Below are 22,084 nucleotides of genomic sequence, written 5' to 3'. Positions count from 1 at the left end.
AAGAAGTCAGAGTTATTTGGTCAGCTGGCTGTAATTTTCTTTTCTTAGCTGTAAAACACCATCAGTAAATAAAGCAAGCACAATTTCTTTTTACCTAGCAAAATGTATACCTCCCCACTACATCTGGATTCATGACAAAGCATTAGTACTTGACACAAAAGTGTAATGTTTTTGTTTTTTTTTTTAAAGAAGATATTAGTAGGATTTGTATAAGTAAAAATGCACTCATTACCTTCAGATTTAGGTTAGGACAGTGATTTCCAATGGACAACTGCCAAAACTCAACAAGCTTTGTGGGCCATGAAGTGCCTCAATCATCCCTTTGCTTAGTAGAGGTCTGGTTCTTTATGCTGGCTCCACACTCCATGTTTCTCTAGACCAAAGGCTTTGTGAACCAGTAGGGGGGAAATATATATATGAAGGGGAAAAAAAAACCCACAAAAACATAAAAAGCAAGCCTACATGTGCAGCAAAAAGTCTGTTAACAGACTGGACCCTTGCAATGACCTGAGCTGTGCAGTATTGTCTTCAGTTTTACCTGTCAGCAGTCTACCAGAAAACACTTCGGCTGCTTTTTACTTCTTGCTTTTCTTTTTGAAACTAACAGCAATTTCTAATTTAGAGATGGCTTTCTTCAGGATTTCCATGCTTTACAGCTACAAGAAATCTTTCCACCAACAGTTGGTAAAATGCTCATCTCATAAGATCTTGTGAAGGATCACCACTCTGATTAAGCCACCACACTATTTTGAACACTGAAAACAATTCTGTATCTAAGGAAGTACAGAAATACATGACCAATGCAACAACACAAACCACAATGTGGAACAAAAAGCTGCCTCCCAGCTGCAATATTACCCAAATATTGTGTTGTATATACCTATGTGGAACCCGGATCAAATCCGTCTCTGATTTCATCTGGAATTTTAAGATGATAAAATATATTGAAATTAACACAGTTGTAAACTAAGTAATACACTTTAGACTGTGCCCACTGCAGATACGTTTGGCAGAACCATAAACCATTTCTTACATCTACCTAAAAAACTCTTTGAATAGGAATGGAGGAAAGTATTCCAGAACTGGAGAGTAACAGCAGCCACTCAAACTTTCAGATATAACTATTGTTAAGTAGAAGAAGTAACTGAATTTTTGTGTCACCTTTTTACTGATTTCAAAGAAAGAGTTGTGAAATACATGTAGTTTTCTTGAATCTCATACTCATTTACAGTAAGGTGACTTATAAGGAAGCTTCTTCATTCATCCTACCCACAAGAAAACACCAAAAAAAAAAAAAAAAAGACTATTCTGTCTCAGAAAATGGAGCTGAAACTACATCCAAGTATTCTAAAAAAAATAAAAGTCTTTACTTGCTTTTTGAGAGAACTGTTAATAAGATGAACAGTGAAGGTATTTTCAGTGAGATGCATACCAAGTGTATAAGACACTTGGAGCACTAGTATAGAAACATCTGCGTGATTCTTATTATATATTACCTGCCCATAAACTCACAGTAACATAAACATAACATAAACTCACAGAGTACGCCAGATTGTCTTCAAGCATTTTGTTAGCAATCTCTTAGTTTAAAAGATTCACAGAGCCATGTTCCATCTTAGAATGAAACCTTATATCTTGTTTCAGGAGATCCTTATTCATTAGTACTAGAAAAAATATTCAGCACAAGTAATGACTGTACATCAATCTCCAGCATTACTTCTTTTCTATGTTGCTGTACTATCACTTATCTTTGGGTTTTACAGCAATTGCATAAATGCTTTCATTATAATTGCCTTTGTCAGCTTTTTATTACATTTACCTTCTCTCCTCATAACATTTACTACTTCACACCTATATTTGTATTTATGATGCAGTCATGTAACTTCAAGAGAACAGCTACCTTGTTTTGGACAATTAACAACACAAAATCTATTTTAACTGGCAAGTAGAAGTAGGATATTAGATAGGGGTAAACCGGGATAATCCAATAAATGTGCTTCCCCTCCCATTCACATTGCCGTGGGCTGATGATAACCTCCAGTACTGGTACACACACAGGGACAGTAACAATTTAAGCAAGATTGTGCATGCTAGAGCCCTCAGTCATACTCCCACAGAAATGTGAAGGAGCAAACCCAAACTTCTGATACAGCAATAAAACTCCCTATTCAGAGTTTCGCAAATCATCATTTACATCCCTACAGTACACCTTTTGGGAATCTATTTTCTTTGATCATACTGAAATATTGTCAGCTATCCAGTGGATTTATTATGTCCTGTGTTTTATATGTTGGTTCAACAGTTCACATCCGTGAACGTACTACCAAGGCTTCATACTGAACTGAGAAAAATGTCCATATTGAAAGAATATATTACAAAGATACTAAGAGTGAGATATCAACTGTCAGCATTCAAGCTAATATCCAACATATTCTTGCTTATTCATCAATTATCATTTAAGACCAGTGACAATATCAGGGAAAAATTGGTTTTAAGAATGGCTATGCAGCCAACCCACAATAAGGTACAGATAAGAAGTAGCTACAAACCACACAGTATCCTCAAACATTACTTCAACTGCAAAAGCAGCATTCAGTGAAGTAGCAAAGTCCACAGCATCAAAGAAAAGGTATGAACACATAAATGTCTTTTCAGATTTATAAAGTACTCTTACACCTAGTTCTCCTTACCCCCCATCTATTTTTTTTTTTCCAGCTGTCAACAACATACTCAACTGGAAACACATCCTTGTCCCTATTATAATTTTTCTCCATTTTTCATTGTGCCTCATTAAAACAGCCCTCTCAATTGCTGTCTTCATGGAATCATGTGATAAGATGTAAAGCCAAACTACAGATATTCTGTTAATATTCATCAGTTTCTTATTTGTCAATTATTCTTATTAATTAGGCTGCAGGAACTACTGACTGATTCAATCAGCAGTGGAATTAAGCATCTTCTAGAACTGTATTTAAAGCAGCTTTAGAGAAACTTGGATCCTGTAATAAAGACATTTTATTCAAATCCTTATAAAGCATCAGCTTTGACTTTCAGTTTCACATGCATTGTCTTTTTGATTGCTTTACTTTTTATTTTTAAAGCTGCAGCTTAGAGGGTAAGTTAAAGCTATATGCAATGAGTAAGCTGACAATGTCAGTCTCTGTATGAAGCATGTTTCATTTATCCAGGGATCATGAAGAAGTATTCCTGTTACATGAGGTCCTGTGTAAAGGGCTGCATGTTCTTGCTGTGAGAAGCTCTCCAAGCAAGACAGAAGAACTGGAGATGCTGCTGTAAGCAGCATCATACACTGTGTGTATCCCTCCTAACAAACAGACTTTAACAAGAACAATGCACTAACAAACATACATGTTGTGCTCACATAACTGCCCACATATTCAACTATAATGCTACAACACTGCAACCACACAGGATTTTAGGGACTTTGAACACAATTAACTCACAATGAATGCTACAAATCCTATTTGTAGGAGGGCAAAAGATAAGAAAACTGTGTATTGCTTACAGCCACACATATGTGGTCTGGAGGAAAATACCACTGCAGCCTTTGCATGACCTCCTCTTAGAGAAGTTAAGCCAACGCTATGGGTCCCTCCTTCTCTGAAATACCTTAATGAAATGACAAAATACAGTTGCAGTGGAGCCCATCAGGCACTCAAAGGGATGAGGAGTGCTCTGCTCCCCTTTCCAGGTGTGGGGCTCTGTTAGGGGTGATACATTTTAGGCAGACAGTTTACTACTACAAGAAAGCAGAAGCTTCAAGTGAAAACTGGTTTCTACACAGCTCAGTCCAAGAAAACTACTTTCCTGATGACAGTTTTAAAATTTGATTTCACAAAGATCAATTTATTAAGAAAATATTAATGCACAGTTTAAGAATCTCTGTATAACTCGTGTTTTAGGAAATCTGTCATTCATAGCTTCACCAAAGATGTAATATTTTCCCTAGTCAGCTCATTAGAAAACACAAAAATAGTTGAATAGAAATGTTGAATTTTAACTTTGCCATCGCCCCTAAAATAAAGCAGACATTATTTGCAATATTCCAACTAACGGATGTTACAACAAAAGGGAAATTAGACAAGTCTATCTGTATTTCAGCAGATGAACAAAATAACAGTCAGCTATGACCTTTAAAGAGAATTGGCTTAAACAAAACGTGCATTTAGTGGCTGCATGCACCACTGGGGACTGAGTTGATCTGGATTGGTGAATTCTCATTTGTAGTGAAATGTTATTGGCAGACTCGAGCAGCAAGATCAATTCAATCATGTCTGCTCCATCTTAGATTTGATTTTATTCCATCTCACTTCAATATCCTAACCAAGTTACCCGCATTTCATCATTTATCATTCCCATATCTGCCATTCCATATCCACTAAAGAAAACTTACTGTTGCTATGGGTACTACAGGTTTTTCAGTTTAGTTACAGATCCAAATGTCAGCCATGATCTATAAAACTATGAAGTGTTTAAGATGTTTTTAAGTACAGAAAACAAAACTGAGTATTTTATTTTTCTTTAAAGATCAAACAGTAGAGTGTCCATAAAATACTATAAATAAGTAGTATCTTTGCTGCTAGAAATTAGCTGCTCAAATATCTCAAATACTTAAATCAAGTACCAAAGTTAGAATGAGAGTGATAACAACAATGGAAACATATCAGGTAATTGAATACTTAAGCTCAGAATAAACAGAGGTTGAAGGGGTCTGAAGCTATCCCAGCATGGGTAGGTAACCTGCGCAAACCACTCTGTACACCATTTTCTCAACAGTAATGCCAGTTTAAGCACTTTCCCTCCCCATCTCAATTATTTGTTTCTATTATTTACCACTGCTGTGGGTAAGACTTTTAAAAACATTCAAACTTTAAGATGGAATGAGAAAAGTAAAAACGCACTGAACATTATTTGCTCTTCCAGGTAATTTACCATTGCCCTGTAAATATTTCCCAGGAAAACAGACAATGTTATTCCTGATCAACAAGGTTTGGTCATTCCTGTAGATATGAACCATTGCTCTTCCATTTTCACATAATACATACACATCGCAATACACTTCCTAGTAGATAATAAGCTCCAAATACAGCAATTGAATTTAGCAAATTGGAGAACACTCTTTCCATTGGATGGAGAAAAGTTTTATTCCTATAATGAAGTTGTAAAAACAGGTATAACAGCCCCTTCCAAAAACTGGGCTTTCAACCTGTCTTTACTGCACAAGACAGCAGGGTTGTGACCTGCAGTCAGGAAGTTAGGTGTATTCTAAGACAATACCACAAGGAAGACACTGAGGCCCCAGAATGTGAAAAACATTCTGAAAGCAGTTAATACAACTTACTACTATTTATTTCTTACTTTTTTATTCAAGAGGTTACCCCTAAAAATACCTCTGTCCTTTGCTCACTGCAAGCAAAGAACTGTAGGAAGAATTCCTTTTCAGGACAGAAAGGAAGCATGACAGTATGATTTGAAGGCAGACATAGGAATGTACTTACATGCAATTATAGCTACTACACATTCACAGGGCTCACAGTTGCAGCTTGTGACTTCACAGAACCTCACATAAGAGCATTGTTATTAAGACCATTCTATAAGATTTGGATCTTACAGAGTCTCTGCAGCCCAGTATCATACATCAAAGAGTAGCTACCTGTGCACAGCGTGAAAAAAACACAAAAAACTGGAGCAACCCTCCCCACCAATTCTTCCTCCCTTTTACCAACAATTGGTGGCTTGGGGGCAGGAGGGGGAAATGAGAGAAGGATGCCTCTGCATGTGTTTGCCCAATTGATCTCTGATCTGCTGCAAACTTTCACCTCCTTGTTTGTATGTAGGCTGTATGTTAAAAACCCACAGCATGTCACATGTAGTGAACCAAGATGTTAAAAAAGATTAAGTTGGCCTCAGGGGGTGGGGGGGGGGGGGTGGGGGGAAAGTTTACTTAGCATACCATAAAACCAGGAAAAAAATACAAAGATTGTTGTTAGCCAAGATTAATTGTGTCATGTAAAGATATGTTAGATGTACATGCACACTGTTTATTCCAAGCAGTTTATACAACAGTTTGCATATAAGTGAAGACTGGAGAACAAACCCCACAGACAGTAAACAGAAAATGGGAGGTCAGCAGATGCAGTAACTACAAGAATTCCTACAGACACACGCACCTGAGCTCCCAAGTAGCTCTGGGGAAAAAAACACAAGGTACGGGCTTTGCTTTCCTCAGTGCTCAGACAAACATATCAGAAAAGCTATTATGCACAAATACATTTAAACTACCAAAACTAAAAGCTACAAAAAACCCCACAGAAAACAAAAACAAATCAACAAAAAAACAACCAACCAAACAAACAAAACAACAACAAAACTCAAACAACAACAAAAAAGAACCAACCACCCCAAAACAGCAACAAATAAAATCAACCCACAACATAGTTAACTCAGTGTGGAGTACTACCAACTCCAATATACTACCAGAAGCCATACAGATAGCATTTCCCGGCAGTATAAATATACATATATATACACACACACACACACACACAAATGCACCTGACCACCTTAGTTTTCCTGCAAGTTTTTTTTCCCTGTAAAGCAGAGGTGGATGAAGAGAGACATACTACTTAAGGTTAGGGCATTTCATATATTCTCAGTCCAATGAACGGTTCACTCAACAGACCAAATTGGTAGTGAGGGATTCTAAATTACCTACCTTACCTCCTGGGAAGCAAATATGTACAGCCCAAAACAGCAGAGCAAGGAAAGCTAGCTTTAATTCATGAAGCTTTTCTCTATGGTAACTACACTATAGCAATGTAGTCTTCGAAAGAAGGTCTGATTGCTCCATGGCTACTGAAAAGATGTCATACCTTAACTAATCCGAAGATGTGTGTTTTTTGATAGCTTAAAGAAGTTGCTAATTTTTCTGCATTTTTAGTCCACTAAACCAGTTTCCTTACAAGTGTTGAAACTAAAAGAGAGAGACCACGTGTTTTTCCCTTGGAACGCATTCTTAGGGATCTTAGCAGTTCTTCCTGCTGTAGGCATTGAAGTTACTGACAAAGTGCAATAGCCCTGTAATTTCCTGCTTTGCAAAACTATCTAAACTATTAAGTCACTTTCTCAATCTGTAATAGGCTGACAGGAACAGATTAATGTACCTGGATGTTGATACTGCTTCATTATCACACTGAAAATGGTACCGTAACTATGAAGGAAAGCTTACATCAGAGTTAAAGATAAACAAAAACATTACTCAAATTCCTGAAAGCATCAATAACAAAAAGCAGTCTCTTCCCAAGGCCTGAACAAAATAGATTAAATGCATCTTCCTTGGTGAATGCCAGTTCTCTCTCTGAGACATAAATATTGAAAGGACAAATGCGGAAGTTTTAATACACGTACAAAAGCTGTATTTCAGATACAGAATTCATGAAGACAAATTTACTAGTGGAAGTTAATGAAAGCTTCAGAAGGAATGCTCTCCTTGCAGAAGTGGGAAATGAAAACTCACTGTGCAGAACTCAGCTGCACGCATTCAGATTCCCCTGACTAAGAAAAACCCCCTCTCCTTCCTGTGTAACACAAAATCTCAGCTCATGGGAGGCAAAAATCTGGGAAACAGTTGTTATTTTTAACGGCTGCCTCAATGCCTGAGCACATTTTATGCAGCAATGCCCTTTCTATGGGCTCTCACATTCAAAATGCAACAAGAGAAAACAAAACAACAAAGTGGGTGGTTTGGACAATGCAGAAATATAGCTGTTTGTTTTAATAATTACAAGAAGGGAAATGTGTGCAACAAACAGCATTACGTGACTTTTACACTGAATTGTCATGAACAGCACAGTACACAGTTGTTTAATACAAGTTAATAACCAGTTCAATACAAGTTAATACATACCATCAGCTCAGATCTGCACTCTGCTACATGGTATGATCTGTTGCACTCCAGCTTCTCCTTAAAAACCTGCTGAGTTTACCACAGCAAAGATACTAAGAATATAACAGGAAATATTAGGATGGAGATCAGCACTTTGTTTTCTCGCACCACAGAGTCATTCATGGGGAAGCGTTCTTTACAGTAAGCCTTCAGTCCCCTTGCATCAACTCCATGGCAAACTCAACAGGAACTAAAAGATTCAGCTGCATGAGGAAAGCTTAAAGTACAAGGCACTTCTTGTCTGCAATTTATCTCATGAGACTTAGAGTGTTTGTGTTTTGTTGTTTTTGTTTTTTTGTTTTTTTGTTTTTTTGTTTTTTTAATAGTTCATTTAGGAACAAGAAATTCACATCTGCTTTTTTTTTTTTTCAGGGGAGGAGAATGACTTTTTTCACTGTTCATAAAATGCAAATATTTATCTTATAACATTTTCTCTTTACAGAAGAAATCGAGTGTCCAAAGCATCCAGATGAAAGTGGTGAAGGAAAACATTAGCAGATCTGAGAGATGTGAGATACCATGCAAGGAGCAGTAGGCTTCCATCTGCTAACCACCACCTTCAGGTTGACTGGGCACCACACACAGAGCAAACTACCCACACTGATCCTCAGCTCCCTGTTCTCATTCCAGGACCCCATAAGCAAACAGAAGCATTCACATCCACATAACAGCATCAACTTAAATTCAGTGTTATCACAAATAAACACAGCATGAAATTTAGCCCAAGAAACAAAAATTGTGATGAATATGATAAATTAATTAACTGGAAGTTTCATTTCCTTCAGCACTCCACAAACTGACTTCTTCATCAAAAGCAAGGCTTCTAGTATAAAACATATTTAGGACTTGTAATGAAATCAAAAGAGCTATCTTAGCACACCCTGCAAAGCAATTATGCAATTTTATAAGCAAGCAAACAATTAACACCAAATATGGAAAAACATCAGAGGAATCAGTCCAGCACTTGAATTTTTGTTCAAAATACTATATCGATTATTTCCCTGCATATTGTTCCATGAAAGTGCACACAAACTTTCTATTGAACATTAGGTTATAATACATGGTCTTCAAATTATTGAACTATCTTGTTATTGCCACTAGCTGCACAAAGACGCATGCCCAAGCTTGATGGTAAGCTCCTTGCTTATTAATATGCAATGAAATAAGCTTAGGTAGGAGAGTGAAACATTTTTTTGTGAAGTTTATTACCAATACAAGCATGCATGCCATACTATCATCATTCTAACAACTTTATTTACTCCCCTGCGCTGGAGCTGAACCACATGGCTACATTTCACTTGTGAAGACAACCTATACCATAGGTTTAAGGTATCATTACTTGACTGAGCCTGAAATTTTCTTGATAGATATCAACTATGTCACTGCTCAGGAACAAGAAATCCACACTGATTCCTCCCCAGCCCTTTTCATTGCAATTAAACTTCTCAAAGATTAAAAAAGAAGGAACTAATACACTGAATCTACTGAGCAGTTCTAAATTAAAAACTGTTTTCCTTCCCCACTTTTTAATTTAACCTTTAACCTCTAGATTTCTCACTTAATGGTAAATGCTGTACATCTTCGTGCTCGTATAGCCAGAAAACCTTTCTAACTCAGACATGAAATGTAGTGCAAATGATATCTGATCAAAGTCACAGCAACTTGCAGGCTAGGATTTATACATCTGTATGAAAGCAAACTACGATTCTGCAATTTCTCCAGCTCTAAAAACTTAAGAACTTACCCCAGGAAAAAAAAAAAAAAAAGAAAAAAAAAGAACCCAGATACTTTATAACATCTGCTGGCAGTAAACACTATTAAAACATATTTTCAAGGGTAAGGGATTAAAAATGACAAGTACTAAACCTAGAAATTAGTAGAATTAAGGAAGAACACAGATTTATTATTTGTTTTAAATCTCACATTGCAAAATAATAAAGACGAGTTTCATCTAGTGGCTTCATTTATTTGATGGAAGTTTTCAGTTTATTTTGGCTACATTCAGAAAATAAGACTTAATTACTGAACATCCTGCAACTACAGAATTAATTTAAAAGCATATTCCTTGAGGGTCTGTACTTTCATTTAAAAGAAAATGGAAAAAAGATGAAAAAAAAAATCATCCCCTGAAAATCCAATACAGATCCTAATTACAGAAATATCTTCCCTCAACTTTTACCCTACTGTTTCATGTAATGAAGAACAACAGATGGAACACACTTGAAATGTGTGCCTACAGTAAAGGCAAAAAGAGAGTAGAGCATAAAGGACACTGCTGAACTAGCTCCAGAGTTTCAGTAAAGCCAAGACCTTTTTCTTTCTCTTCCCACATCCTGCTGTCAGAAACAAACTCATTACTGCATAGCATATGTTCAGAGGCTGCCTGTGAAACCACCTTTTCATACAGGAAGTACAGAAGTCTGGTAATTTGTAGATTTTGACATTTCACTTTGTTACTATGCTGAAAGTGTTCCTCTCATACTGCATAACATAAAATTCATGAAATAATTTACTTTCTGTACTGCTGTTTTAAGAGGGCTTTCTGAAGCTAGTGTATATGTTCCAGCAGTAAGTTCCTGTTTCTATTTAATAACAAACCATCATGAAAACTCCTAGAAGTTTGAACATCACGGTATCATAAAAGAAGGAAGACCGAGTAAATCTGTGCTTCTAAGCATGTATTTGCCTGCCTTCTGAAATTAGTATGATTAATCTTAACTCAGTGGTCTAATAGAAATTAAACTAATGTTGACTGAATCTTGTTTTTCTATTCAAGGAACATTAACTCATAGCAGTTATACTTATTAGGGGGTACTATGAAAACAAAACATTTTTATCACTTCAACAAATCTCTTGGACAATCTATGTGAGAACCCATATAAAAATCAGTAGCAGACTGAAGATTAGAAGATATAAAATTACCCAGAAAGTTTCTTAAATACATGTCATGCAAACATTTCCACAATATAGGAGAAGACTATATGTTCACTACTTGTTGAGACAATGTGAAAGCCTATGAGATGTTATACAGATGTTCCTTCTCTGCTGTTACAATTACTATCTATCTGTTTTTGGGGGGAAAGAAAGAAACTAAATACCAACAACTGAACCTGAAGTAAATCCCAGAGGTGCCACAAAGACAGCTTTAACTAGGCTGTGCTTCAGTATATGAAAGGACAAAGAAGCAACAACTAAACAGGCGATTATGGAGTACTCCAGGATGTTGCAGCTTTACTTCTGCACAGTCCTGTCTGTGACCACCTTGCTGTGTTACAACTTTTATGAAAGGACTTTCAACCTTAGAGCTAAAAAAACAACTCATGTTAACACAACATACCAAGATATTTACCCCATCATTTGTCTAAGGCTCTAATTAGAATGTCATTACTCATTTTCTATGCTTTGCTACAAAATAAAAGTTCTACCTCAGAAGAACAAAAGAAGAGCAGAAAATTAACACCTATTATAACTTTGGGAGGTGATGTAGAATTGGGCAACTATAGGAAGAATTTTGTTAAATCAATGCATGAATAGAAAATGGAAACATTTACTGTCACCAAAACACATTTGAAATACGCTGATACTAAAATCACTCAAAAGCATACTATTCTGAAAGACCTTTAGATGAGAAAACAGTACAAAAAGAGATGTAAAAAACATTTGCTTTGATACAAAGTTACTTACTAGGTTTTAGTAAAGCAATCAAAGCTGATGTAACCAGTTTTAATGACTAAACACAGCTTAAACTCATTCTACTTTTTATCTTGAGGACTTGTACCATGACAGCAGCCCCTCAAAAAGAGGATGGTAATCGAGAAAGCAAAAGGCTCATTTCCCTTAACAGGTGCACAAGAGCTTTCCAAATCACTGCAAAACTGCACCACTTACTTAAGAGCAGAAATAAAATCTGGTTTCCAGGAAATACTACTGGAACCAAAGTTGGGGAAGTCTGTGCATGAAGCAAAGTCTGCTCCAGTGTCTCGCTAATGGATTGTTTACAGAAATACCTTTCCTCGACAGGTTAATCTTACACTAGTTACTGGAAGTGGCCTGACTGCGAGCTAGAAGCTGAAAACTGATGTCACTGGCTGGATTAACTGCTACACTACACTTACAGACAATGGAATGCAGAATCTGAGACTAAGGTGACTGAGCCCAAGCCTACTCAGACATCAGAAGGAAGAAGCAATCTTTGAAACTGAATTGAAGTGCAGCTGATTTCAGTCCAGATCATACAAGAAAAATGAAGTTTGTATTGTCAAACAATTATGTGCTGAAAAACAATGGCACAGTCAGCTGAAGTTACATTTCCAACAACATTCAACATGACCCAAGCTGTATCTGTGACTGCTGCAAACAGAAAACGCCAACACCTACGAAAGAGAGCCTTTCCATCTACTTGCTTAGGAGTCTGGGTTAAGCATTAGCCAGGCAGCCACTCATCTACAAAAAATTAAACACAAGATTCTGTATAATTACAGAATAGCACAGTTCTCACAGCTTATACCCTGACTGTCCATTCACAACTTCTTAAACCACAAGAGTTAAGTGTTTTAAATCACGTAATTACAGGTTATTTTAGTGATTGCAAAAAAGCATACAGTAACCCAACAAATCCTTATCAAAAGTTGTAACGGTAAGAACTAGCTATACGGGCCACTTCCCTCTTAAGAGCCAGCTTTCTCCCCTCCCAGTTATAAAAACATGCCATTTATTTGAACATGGAAAGGGAGTAACAGTGCTAGACCTAGATTGTATCATTTTCCACTTCCTCTTAGGTACCAAAATGCCAACCTCACCACAATAAGGCTCAGAACTGCAACAAAGCAGACAGCGGACACTCAGGAGCAAAGCTGAGATGTTGGCTCTCCACAGGGAGCTTACAAGAAAGAAAGACCAAGTTTTCATAGAATTACAGAGTGGCCTGGGTTGAAAAGGACCGCAAAGATCATCTAGTTTCAAGTGCCCTGCTACGTGCAGGGTCGCCAACCACTACAACAGGCTGCCCAGAGACACAGCCATAATTATTCTATTTTCTAAAGCTGTATGTAAAGAAGGAAAAGATTGGAAGGACATACTGTTCCTGGAAAATGCCAAAATAATCATCTAAATTGGCTAATAATCATAACTGCAATGAGAAATTCAACTGCAGTTATGCTTACCCACTTGACACTTGTGGCTTCAACCAACAAAATCTAGTTTTAAGCATTTCTTTTGGGCGAAATCCATAGGCCTACTTTGTGCCTCCACCAAACCATAAAATTATCATTACAATGCCTACGTAAAAGTATCCAGAGTCAATGGTAACTTACCTCCCAAAGATTTAAGAGAAATTAAAAAGGCAAGTTCTGCTCATGTAACATGAGCTGTATTCTCCCCGAAGAGGGGAGATAAAGCTCAGCTGGTCCCACCAGTAGAACCAGCACAGCTCTCCTGCCTAGACGGTTTCTCTAATCTGAACATGAAGCACTTGCATAAATTGGGCTCCAATGTGTTTTTGGCTTTTTTCCAAGCCCATTTACCAGCTGTGCAAATTAAGGAGATGTGTAGGCATTTCAGTCTTAAGATCAGAGAAACACATTTTCTTAAAAACAGTAAACAGGGGAACATCAATGTGTTCAGTGGTCTTTCCCTTACAAGCATGAACTGGAATAGAACGAAGTAATCTCCCAATAATCCAAAACAAGCAGTGTTTTCTTAAAAATCCTGTGACTCCTGAAGTATAACTACTGTAAAGAAGCTGTAGGCATATCAAATAAAGAAAAATAATAGAAAAGAAAATCATATTCTTCCTTGGACAACAGTTGTATCTTTTGAATCCTGCTTTTAACTGTGATAGAAACACTCATTTTTTAGATTGCTCTCAAAACACCATGTACCCAAACACTACCAGCATAAACTAGTCAGAAGCCATCTAAAAGTGCTAAATATGCCCAAATTTAAATACTCATTTACTCACAGAGATCCTGCTAGACGAGGAGGTCTTGCTTTTGTAACATACGCCACACTAACATCTTACATGCTTCCTTCCTTCCTTTGAGCTCTATAGGTGCTTTCCTCCCAGATTTTCTTATTTCAGGCACCCTTTGAAATCTCTCCCAGCTCCTCTGTCACACACACACACAAGACTTTGTGTGTACTTCCATTTCCTCTCAGACTCTGTGGAGTTTTGTTCTCACTCTTTAAGCCTTCACTCCATATCCTCTAGCTCCTTTCTTCCTCTTTCAGCTCCTCTCGGGATAACTGACTCTCCTACTGCCACCTCTCTCCAGCTCACTACTTTGCTGTTTTCCAGCTTACTTATTCAACCCTTTATTCCCTGGCTTTTAGTTAACAGCTTCTCCTTTTTCAGTCCCTTTTTTTTCTATGTGCTAGTATCCCATTAACTGATGTGTTACATCCTCCACTTCCTTTCATTTTCTTTCAGGCATGGTTAGGTTCTCAAGCACTTGCTTCTCTGCTTTTTGAGCTCTATTCTTGTCTGAACCACAGATAGAGCAGGCAAAGTTCTTAACACCACACTATCAAGTTCTTACCTTCAGACAGCAGCCACCAAGAAACACCTGAAAGACACCTGAAGCATCAAAGGTCTGTTACCTCAGGTAAGCCACACAAAGGCACCACTGACAAGTCTTACAAACCCCACACAAAGCTTTCATGCAGCTGAGGGCCACAACATGAACAGCACATACTGCAAGCACAACAGGCTTCATGCTAGCAGAGCCCTGTTGACAGTAGCTTGCTGGCGTTAACGAGCGGAAAAGTTTCACTTAGAGCACAGCAAGAGTCAAATGCAACTCCAAGGTGGACATAGTGATAACCTGGGCCCTGGCTTCTCTGAGTTGGGATTCAAGTTTTGAATGAAACCCAGATGAAAGAAGCATCACCTACTTTGTGACAAACACTGCTTTACCTCTGCCTAGAGCACCAGTACCACAACACCAGTTAGATACACAAGATGAGGACACTTGCTTACAATGCATCCCACTTGGCAACACAATTGCATAAGGGTTTAACCAGAGGGTCAATCATAAGATTAAAAGTTGTGTTTTCTTTTGGGTCCCACCCACACGTGGTTATTTAGCTCTTAATGTATTTCTACATTTGTAAGCATTGCTAAAGGCAATGGAAATACTTATGAGTACAGCTGAGTTGCAGCCTGAAAAGAAATGCTTCCTTTTAAAAAAGATATTTTTCAAGTGATAAAAAAGTCAGATAACCAATTTGATGAAGTTCCATAGGAACTTAGTTGACATGGCTGGCAGATTTCCTGCTGGTTACCCTTTCTAGCTTCTCAGCAGTCTACTCTGTGGGCTGAAAGGAAGCCAAAAGCCTAAAATCTCTGACTGTGCTCTTCCCAGCAGCCTTGATTCCCAGGGTCCATGAGTAGCCTGCCCAGGCACTGGGTATTTATTCAATTTGCAGTATTTTTTAAAATATATGAATGCAATTCATACATAGCTGATTTCAAAATACTGAAGCCATTGTTTTTTCCACTTGGCTTCACTGAGCACCTTCACTGGAAACAGAACTAAAATACTGCCACACACACACAAGTCAGAACAAGCGAACAGCACAGCATACTAATTTTCTGCTGAGGTACTAAGGGGAATGATATGCTTCAGAATATCTGCTGGGACAAGACGGCTTACCATTGTACCTGAACATACAGGAACTAAACTACACGTCTTCTAAGCATGGCTGAAGATTCAGCAGTCCTGCTCTTCATGCTATACGTACGCATGTTGTAAGGAGCTAAACTATAGCTCAGAATCTTGCAATGTAAATTGCCAATTATAATTGGTAATTTCAAGGCCAAGCGTAATTATACCCCAAAAGAGTTTACAAAGATGAATATCAAACAATAAGTAGTTTCATTTCATTTAATTTGAGAAAATACAATGGATCCGCATAAAGACAGTGCCCTTTTGAGGAGCGGCCGCCTTCCTAGAGGCCTGTGATGTTCTCAGTAAAACTGCACTACATGCAGAGCAATAAGCAGGGAAAGGTACTAGCATCAGTATGTGAGCACAGAATGCAAGTACCTGAATGAGATGGCATCAACACCTTCCTCATGGACATTTCGCTGGGCAGCCTTCAGCTGAACCCTTTCACATTTCTTTTTCCTTTCAGAAAGAGAAGTCTACATCCCACTGAGATGGTGAAACAGGATTTGAAGGATAGCTTTGGACTGCAGTCAGCAAACCTTATTTCTCATTTAGACAGAAAAAAAAAACAAACTGGCATGAAGTAGTATGGATCTCAGGTGCAAAGAACTAGCTCCTGTTTATTACTGCTCTGCTGCTTTTCAGTCTGTCTTCCAGGCTCTTTATTCCCAGGACAGTCACTTGGACATATCTGCCTTCAAAATACCTGTATAAGGAAAAAGCATTCATCTTCTACTAGGAATCAAATCTTTTACTGCGAACAATAAAGCTGAAACGAGCAATAACATTTTTGAATGGAGCCAAGAAGACCTCTGGCATCTGAAATGGCAATCAGATGATGGAATTTCCAAGCAGAGTTAGAAGAGTTTCCTTAATGCCTGCTGATCCTCTCCCATCTGACCTGCTGTTCCCTCACAGAAAGGCACATCAACCTCTAGCAGAAGCCAAATGACAAGGCACAGCACCAAAACTGAATCCCCCTGTGTCATCTGAACTAAACACTTTGCCACTTCTTAACATATTTCCCCCTAAGCAAACTGAGGATGCCAGTGAATGTCTGTTGACAATACTTAACACACTCCTACACAAAAGCACTTTCCAACTTTGCACAGATGGGAGGCTTCTTAGTTTAATGTGAAGTTTTTTATTACTCAATTCGTTGATGGGGATTGCGTGCCTGCTTTCCTCAAAAAAAAAAAGGCGGTTTCAGTGTCAGTCTGCATATCAAATTTCACAGTGAGGGAACTGAAAAGAAACAATCATCCCATCTTTTCTGTATCAGTTTGGCACAACACATTACTACAATGACAACCCTGCAGATTATCTGCACTGCTGTCTGCCAGAGATCTGCGTGGCTTAAGGAGATTCATCTTGTGCTTTCGTATACAAGGCGGGGAGGGAGCTCCTTCCCCTCCTTCTTCCTGTAATGCTGATTTAAAACAAATACAGAGAACAATCTGTGTGGCTTCAAGACTTCTTCCCACTGCAGCCCTGTTCTTCCTCCCAAGAGCCTCTGGGAGGAACAGGAAACACACAGCTCTAGCTCTGAACAAGTTCTTCCTGGGGACCACAGGGGATCCCGGTTAATCTCAGGAAGAGGCCTGGTGGCATGAACAAGGCCACATGGGGTGGGAGAAGTGGTGAGGAAAATCCTTGCGATGAGAAGAAACTTGCTCTGCATGTTCCAGCTGGCACAGCTGCAGGGCAGCAGCTCTGAAGGATGGAAGAACCTGTTTCCACATTTTGGTTGGAAGCCCTGCGCTCCCTACAGGCTGGGGCACCTGGTGTGCCCACAGAGCACAGTGCGCATTCAACTGTTCACTGCAAATGAATGTACAGCTTACAGCTAAATATACACAGCAAAGTCTTGTCTGCTCTGTACAGAAAGGCTTGTTTTCCAGAACAATAAGATACTGATATAGCCTTTTAAAAATTACCTTATGCATGTTCAAATTTATATTGGAATTCAAAGAGAAACTCCATCCAGCCCCACTGTTTAAAAGCAAGTTGTTCACATTTCCATCTCAGGTTTGAACCTACTCAGAAAGAACCCCACACAACCATAGGAACCATCACACATTTTATTTCTATCAATAAACGAGCATAATCAGCAAGCACTACAGATCCTTAATATGGTACATATACTTTCCAAATTTTTAAGAACACATTAACACTATTTCAGCGAATTTCCATACTAATCACAACTGCAATATTTTCACAGATCAAGCAAACAAGTCCTTAGTCATGGGCTAGGCATCTGTACTGATATTTACTTTAGTGGAAAAACATTTCAGATGTGTTTTACAGGACCATTTACAATTCTGATTACATATCTGGTGGCAAAGCTAACTTGCAACAAGAGAGAAAAAACTGAATATTAGTGTCATACCTTACAACCCAGCTGTCTAAAATCAGGAAAAAATTAAAAGAAAAGTGTAATACATTGACAGAACAGCCTCTGACTATAAATGAATTTTCAAAGTACACATTCAGTGAGCAGAAATTACTCCGTCATGATTCAAAGCAATTAGAATATTGTCTAGGCCATGACAATAAACAAACACTTTTAATCTGACAAGGTCAGTAAACTCTACATGAACTGCAAATGAGAGGTCACAGCACGAATCATCACACACTTCAGATATTTGCACTTTGTATGACTCCTCAGATTCAGACTAATGTTACCTGAAGGTAATGGGGAGACAACATTGTACAGTAGTTTCTGAAGTTTCTTGTTTTTAGTAACTATGAAAACAAAATTCTGTACATATTTACTGGTAGCAAAATGGGAGGTAACGCTAATGATTTATCTTAGAACCCAATAAATTCATTTCTCAAAATAGTATTTTCACAATTTTGCTTTATTTCCCTCAGTACTTCAAATGCTACACCAACTCCTTTCAGTATCCAAGAGGATCAATTCTGCAGATACAAGCATGATGGTCATATACAATATTCCAAAAATGTCCTCAGGGTGTAAGAGTGTATTTGACAGAAATGACTAGTGAGAAGCAATGTATATTTGTGGTTAAAATGAGGAATATTAGTTGCATTCCTTTGAGGTTTAACTAACAGCTCACAAGGGGACCTGATCATCACTGCTGTCAGCTGAGCAAAGGATCAGTTCAGTTTGCTCAAAAGAATGATGACAGGATGTTCAAAAAAGGATGAAAAGAGCTCAGAAAACAAGACATCGGATTAGGTCTGATGTCAGTCCAGTCGAGAAAACAATGCACCTCTCTGGTGCTCCAGTGCCATCTTCTACAGTGACCCCAATATGTTACGAGGCAGGTGGGTCAGGCATCAACAGCAGAATGTCAGAAATAAAAGCTGTACGAAACATGGGTGAGACACTAGGGAAGAACAGAAGTTCTCTGGTGTAACTAACAGTGGCCATTCCATTACAAGCCAGAATATTAAGACAAGGCAGATAAGAAATAGCCATGAATTATGCAAATAACTCACACTTAGCAAAAGATATGCTGAGATACTATGAAACTGTGGTTATTACTGATTCACCTCATACTCATACTGATATTGCTGTTTCACCTCATAGAAAAGAAACAGACCCCAGATAAAAGGTAAAACAAGCAAACAAACACACACACAAAAACAACAACTTCAAAATGATTCTTAAGCGTCAAGGCATACAGGGTAGGTTTTTGGACATTTTTCAGTCAAGATCTAACAAAACAGATCTTTGAAACCAAACAAATGAAAAACTACATAGTCCGAACCCCACATAACCCTCACGTTTATCTTACAGAGAAAAAATATCAACAAGAAGATTCACCACAGAATGGGATTTTCAAGTTCTGATCAGGCAGGAAATAATAGGAAGCATTTCAGGCAATATCCAGAGGCTGAGTTTAAAAATAAAAAAAGGTCAGAAGCAACAAAAAACAATGTACCATTTAACAGCCTTTTCCCAGTCACCTAGAGACAAGTAATGAAGCCCTCCTAAAGGGGTTTCTGTCCACCATGCCTCAAGCAGAATGAGCTGTAGTTCTAGAGTTTCAAGTGAGAGCAGAGCCGACAGAAAGTAAAATAAGACGACCCTTGGGTTTTCACAGAGAGCTCTCCGAGAACACCAATATTAGCATTAGGAACTCCAGAGCTCACAGCAGATCCGTTTTCTTATCGTTACTGCTAAGTACGAGCTTTGAAAGCTTGTTTGAAGGGCAATTACGTGGCAATGTATAATTTCTATTTTAAACAGACTGGAGCCAAATTTCACAGATACTGGAACCTAGCAAAAGCCAACGGCAGCCTTCCCAGCACCACCCCAGCTGCTCGCTTCCACCTCCACGCTCCAGGATGTGCTTTGGCACAGCTGAATCGCTGCCTTCACTCTGACCTCAAACAACACAAATATTCCAGCACACTCAGATCTCCATCTGCAGGAAAAAAAAAAAAATGGACCACCAGAAGTGTGTTGAAATTGGGGTGCTGAACTTGCTGGTGAGGTGCACACATTTACACTCAAGTGTCACAGTAACAGTACCTGGACTCCGACAGTGACAGCAAAGACTGAACCTCCAGCATCACTAAATCCAACCAGACAGAAAGCTCCAGATTAGTTAGTTACAATCTATTTACTTTGCATAGGAACAAAGAAGCTGCCATAGCAGATCAAGCCATTTAAGCAGAACCCCACCACTTGCAATAACTAAGAGTGATAAAAATCAGACACGGGTGAGGGTGACCCTCTTCCCAAAACACTTTCAAGCACAAAGCTAAAGAGATAGGAGGTGAAATTCCTCTGACTGTACGATTCAGCATGAATTGGAAGCAGAGAATGTGCTGCCTTACTTCAGCAGGTAATGAAAAATATACAGCATTAAGAACTGCACTAAAACACACATAACTGTATTTTACCTTAATTGAAAATACTCAAGTTAGAAAAAGCTATGCGTATATGGGGTTTTTTTTTTGTTTTTTGTTTTACTGTATGTACATTTTGAGAACACAAAGCAATAATGTTGTCATTTCAGAGGAAAGAAAAAAAAAAACACAAGTCAGATTGTAAGCTGTGTTGTAAGCGTTCTTCCTTGCACTGTCCCCATTCCACTGCCCCAAATCCAGGTTGTTAACATAGTCATGCACTCCTTCAGAAGTCACCAAGGGTTCTAGAATTTACAGGCAGATCCCAAACCAACAAGCTTTAACCAGTACTCACACGTATGTAGTCAGAAGTCGGGTTTCGTAGTGTGTTTTTACTGTCTCTAGCAGGCGCCAAAGAGGAATTGCAGAAAATACAGCCCATATACCTTCACTGGTTTTCCTGCAGCTGAGCTCACGTCTGCTGTATTTGCACATGCATTTTGAAATTGGAACGCTGAATTTTCATGCAGGTCATACAGTGCATGGTCACTGTATACAGAGCAGACAAACCTGCTCACTTCCTGCTTGTTTCTTTAAAAGTAGAGTTATGGCAGAATAATTGATTCTGCAGCCAGGAACGCAGTAAGTTAGCCACAGCAATACCAGACACAAACAAACATCACTTAAACTGCTTCATTGTTTTAAAAAACTTTGTTAATGAAAAGAGGTGGATTTCTGCCCAAATCAGATGCTACACTAAAACAACAAGAAATCATAATAGAGCTACTGCTGACCTCACTGCTATGATCTTCTTATATAAACCAAGCCAACATACAGTCAGTACAGAGAAGGTATGAAGTGTTTTATGCCAAAGCGGCATTTCCCAGTAAAGTAACTCCCCTCCCTTACAGGGTTATAAAAATGACAGCTTAAAATGTCACAGCATTTAGCAAAAGCAATAACTGCTCCTGCAACAAGCAGAATGTTTGAAAGAATACATGAAAAGGGTGATATTCACAACTTCACAGTACAGTCAAAATCACTTTTCAGCTTCATTCTAAAGCTTGTGCAAGTCTTCCAGCACAAACAGAAGGTCTGTTTAGAGAGAGACTGTAATACCAAGAAGACTGACAGGGGGACTTTGGAGCAAGTATCATTTAATGAGTAGCAGGATCTTATGGGGAAGCATAACCACTCTGTTTAAGAACAGAAAAACTTTGCATATTACTTCCTTCAGTCTGCCTCTTACAAATGACCAGGCAAAAACTCCACAGACTGACTTAATATTTAACATGTAACATGCTCACGGCTACTCAAGTACACATAACTTCCCCCTTCTAGAGCAAGTTGTTATCAAAGCAACAGCAGAAAGATGTTCCAAGATCTTGACGTTGGGTAAGTACTCCTCTGCTGTCCCAGGTCTGCTAACCAGTAGCCGGACATACGGAATTTCTGAGATACAATAGAGTACTTCTGAAGGACAGTTACAATGAAAGCTGCCAGATACTTTAAACTGTGTTCATGATAGGCTACTTAGAGTTCATCATAGTGATACAGTAAGGAGAGGAGTTGCCATCTGTGAACGTTTTGTGATCATATATGAGAGAGCAGTTGTGGGGGGAGAAGG

The 22,084-nt window shown here is 38.4% G+C and overlaps 1 protein-coding gene across 3 annotated transcripts in view; it reads right to left on the bottom strand.

Moving 5' to 3' along the window:
• Nucleotides 1–22,084, bottom strand: part of MAP3K1 (mitogen-activated protein kinase kinase kinase 1) — a 54,810-nt gene that overhangs the window by 30,021 nt on the left and 2,705 nt on the right. Inside the window, exon 1 of one of the 3 annotated variants that reach the window (XM_085528861.1) lies at nt 20,813–20,967. The exons of the other annotated variants lie outside the window; for them this stretch is intronic. Coding sequence (XP_085384987.1) covers nt 20,813–20,952 — 140 coding nt within the window. The 5' untranslated portion in view covers nt 20,953–20,967. Of the gene's footprint in view, nt 1–20,812; nt 20,968–22,084 lie in introns of those variants that run through there. 3 annotated transcript variants of the gene reach the window in all.

This window comes from Coturnix japonica, chromosome Z (assembly GCF_054131305.1).
Source record: "Coturnix japonica strain WE chromosome Z, WE-NBRP24, whole genome shotgun sequence".
NCBI classification, from domain to species: Eukaryota; Metazoa; Chordata; class Aves; order Galliformes; family Phasianidae; genus Coturnix; species Coturnix japonica.
The sequence above is the reverse complement of the archived record's forward strand: the minus strand, read 5'-3'. Positions and strand labels throughout refer to the sequence as shown.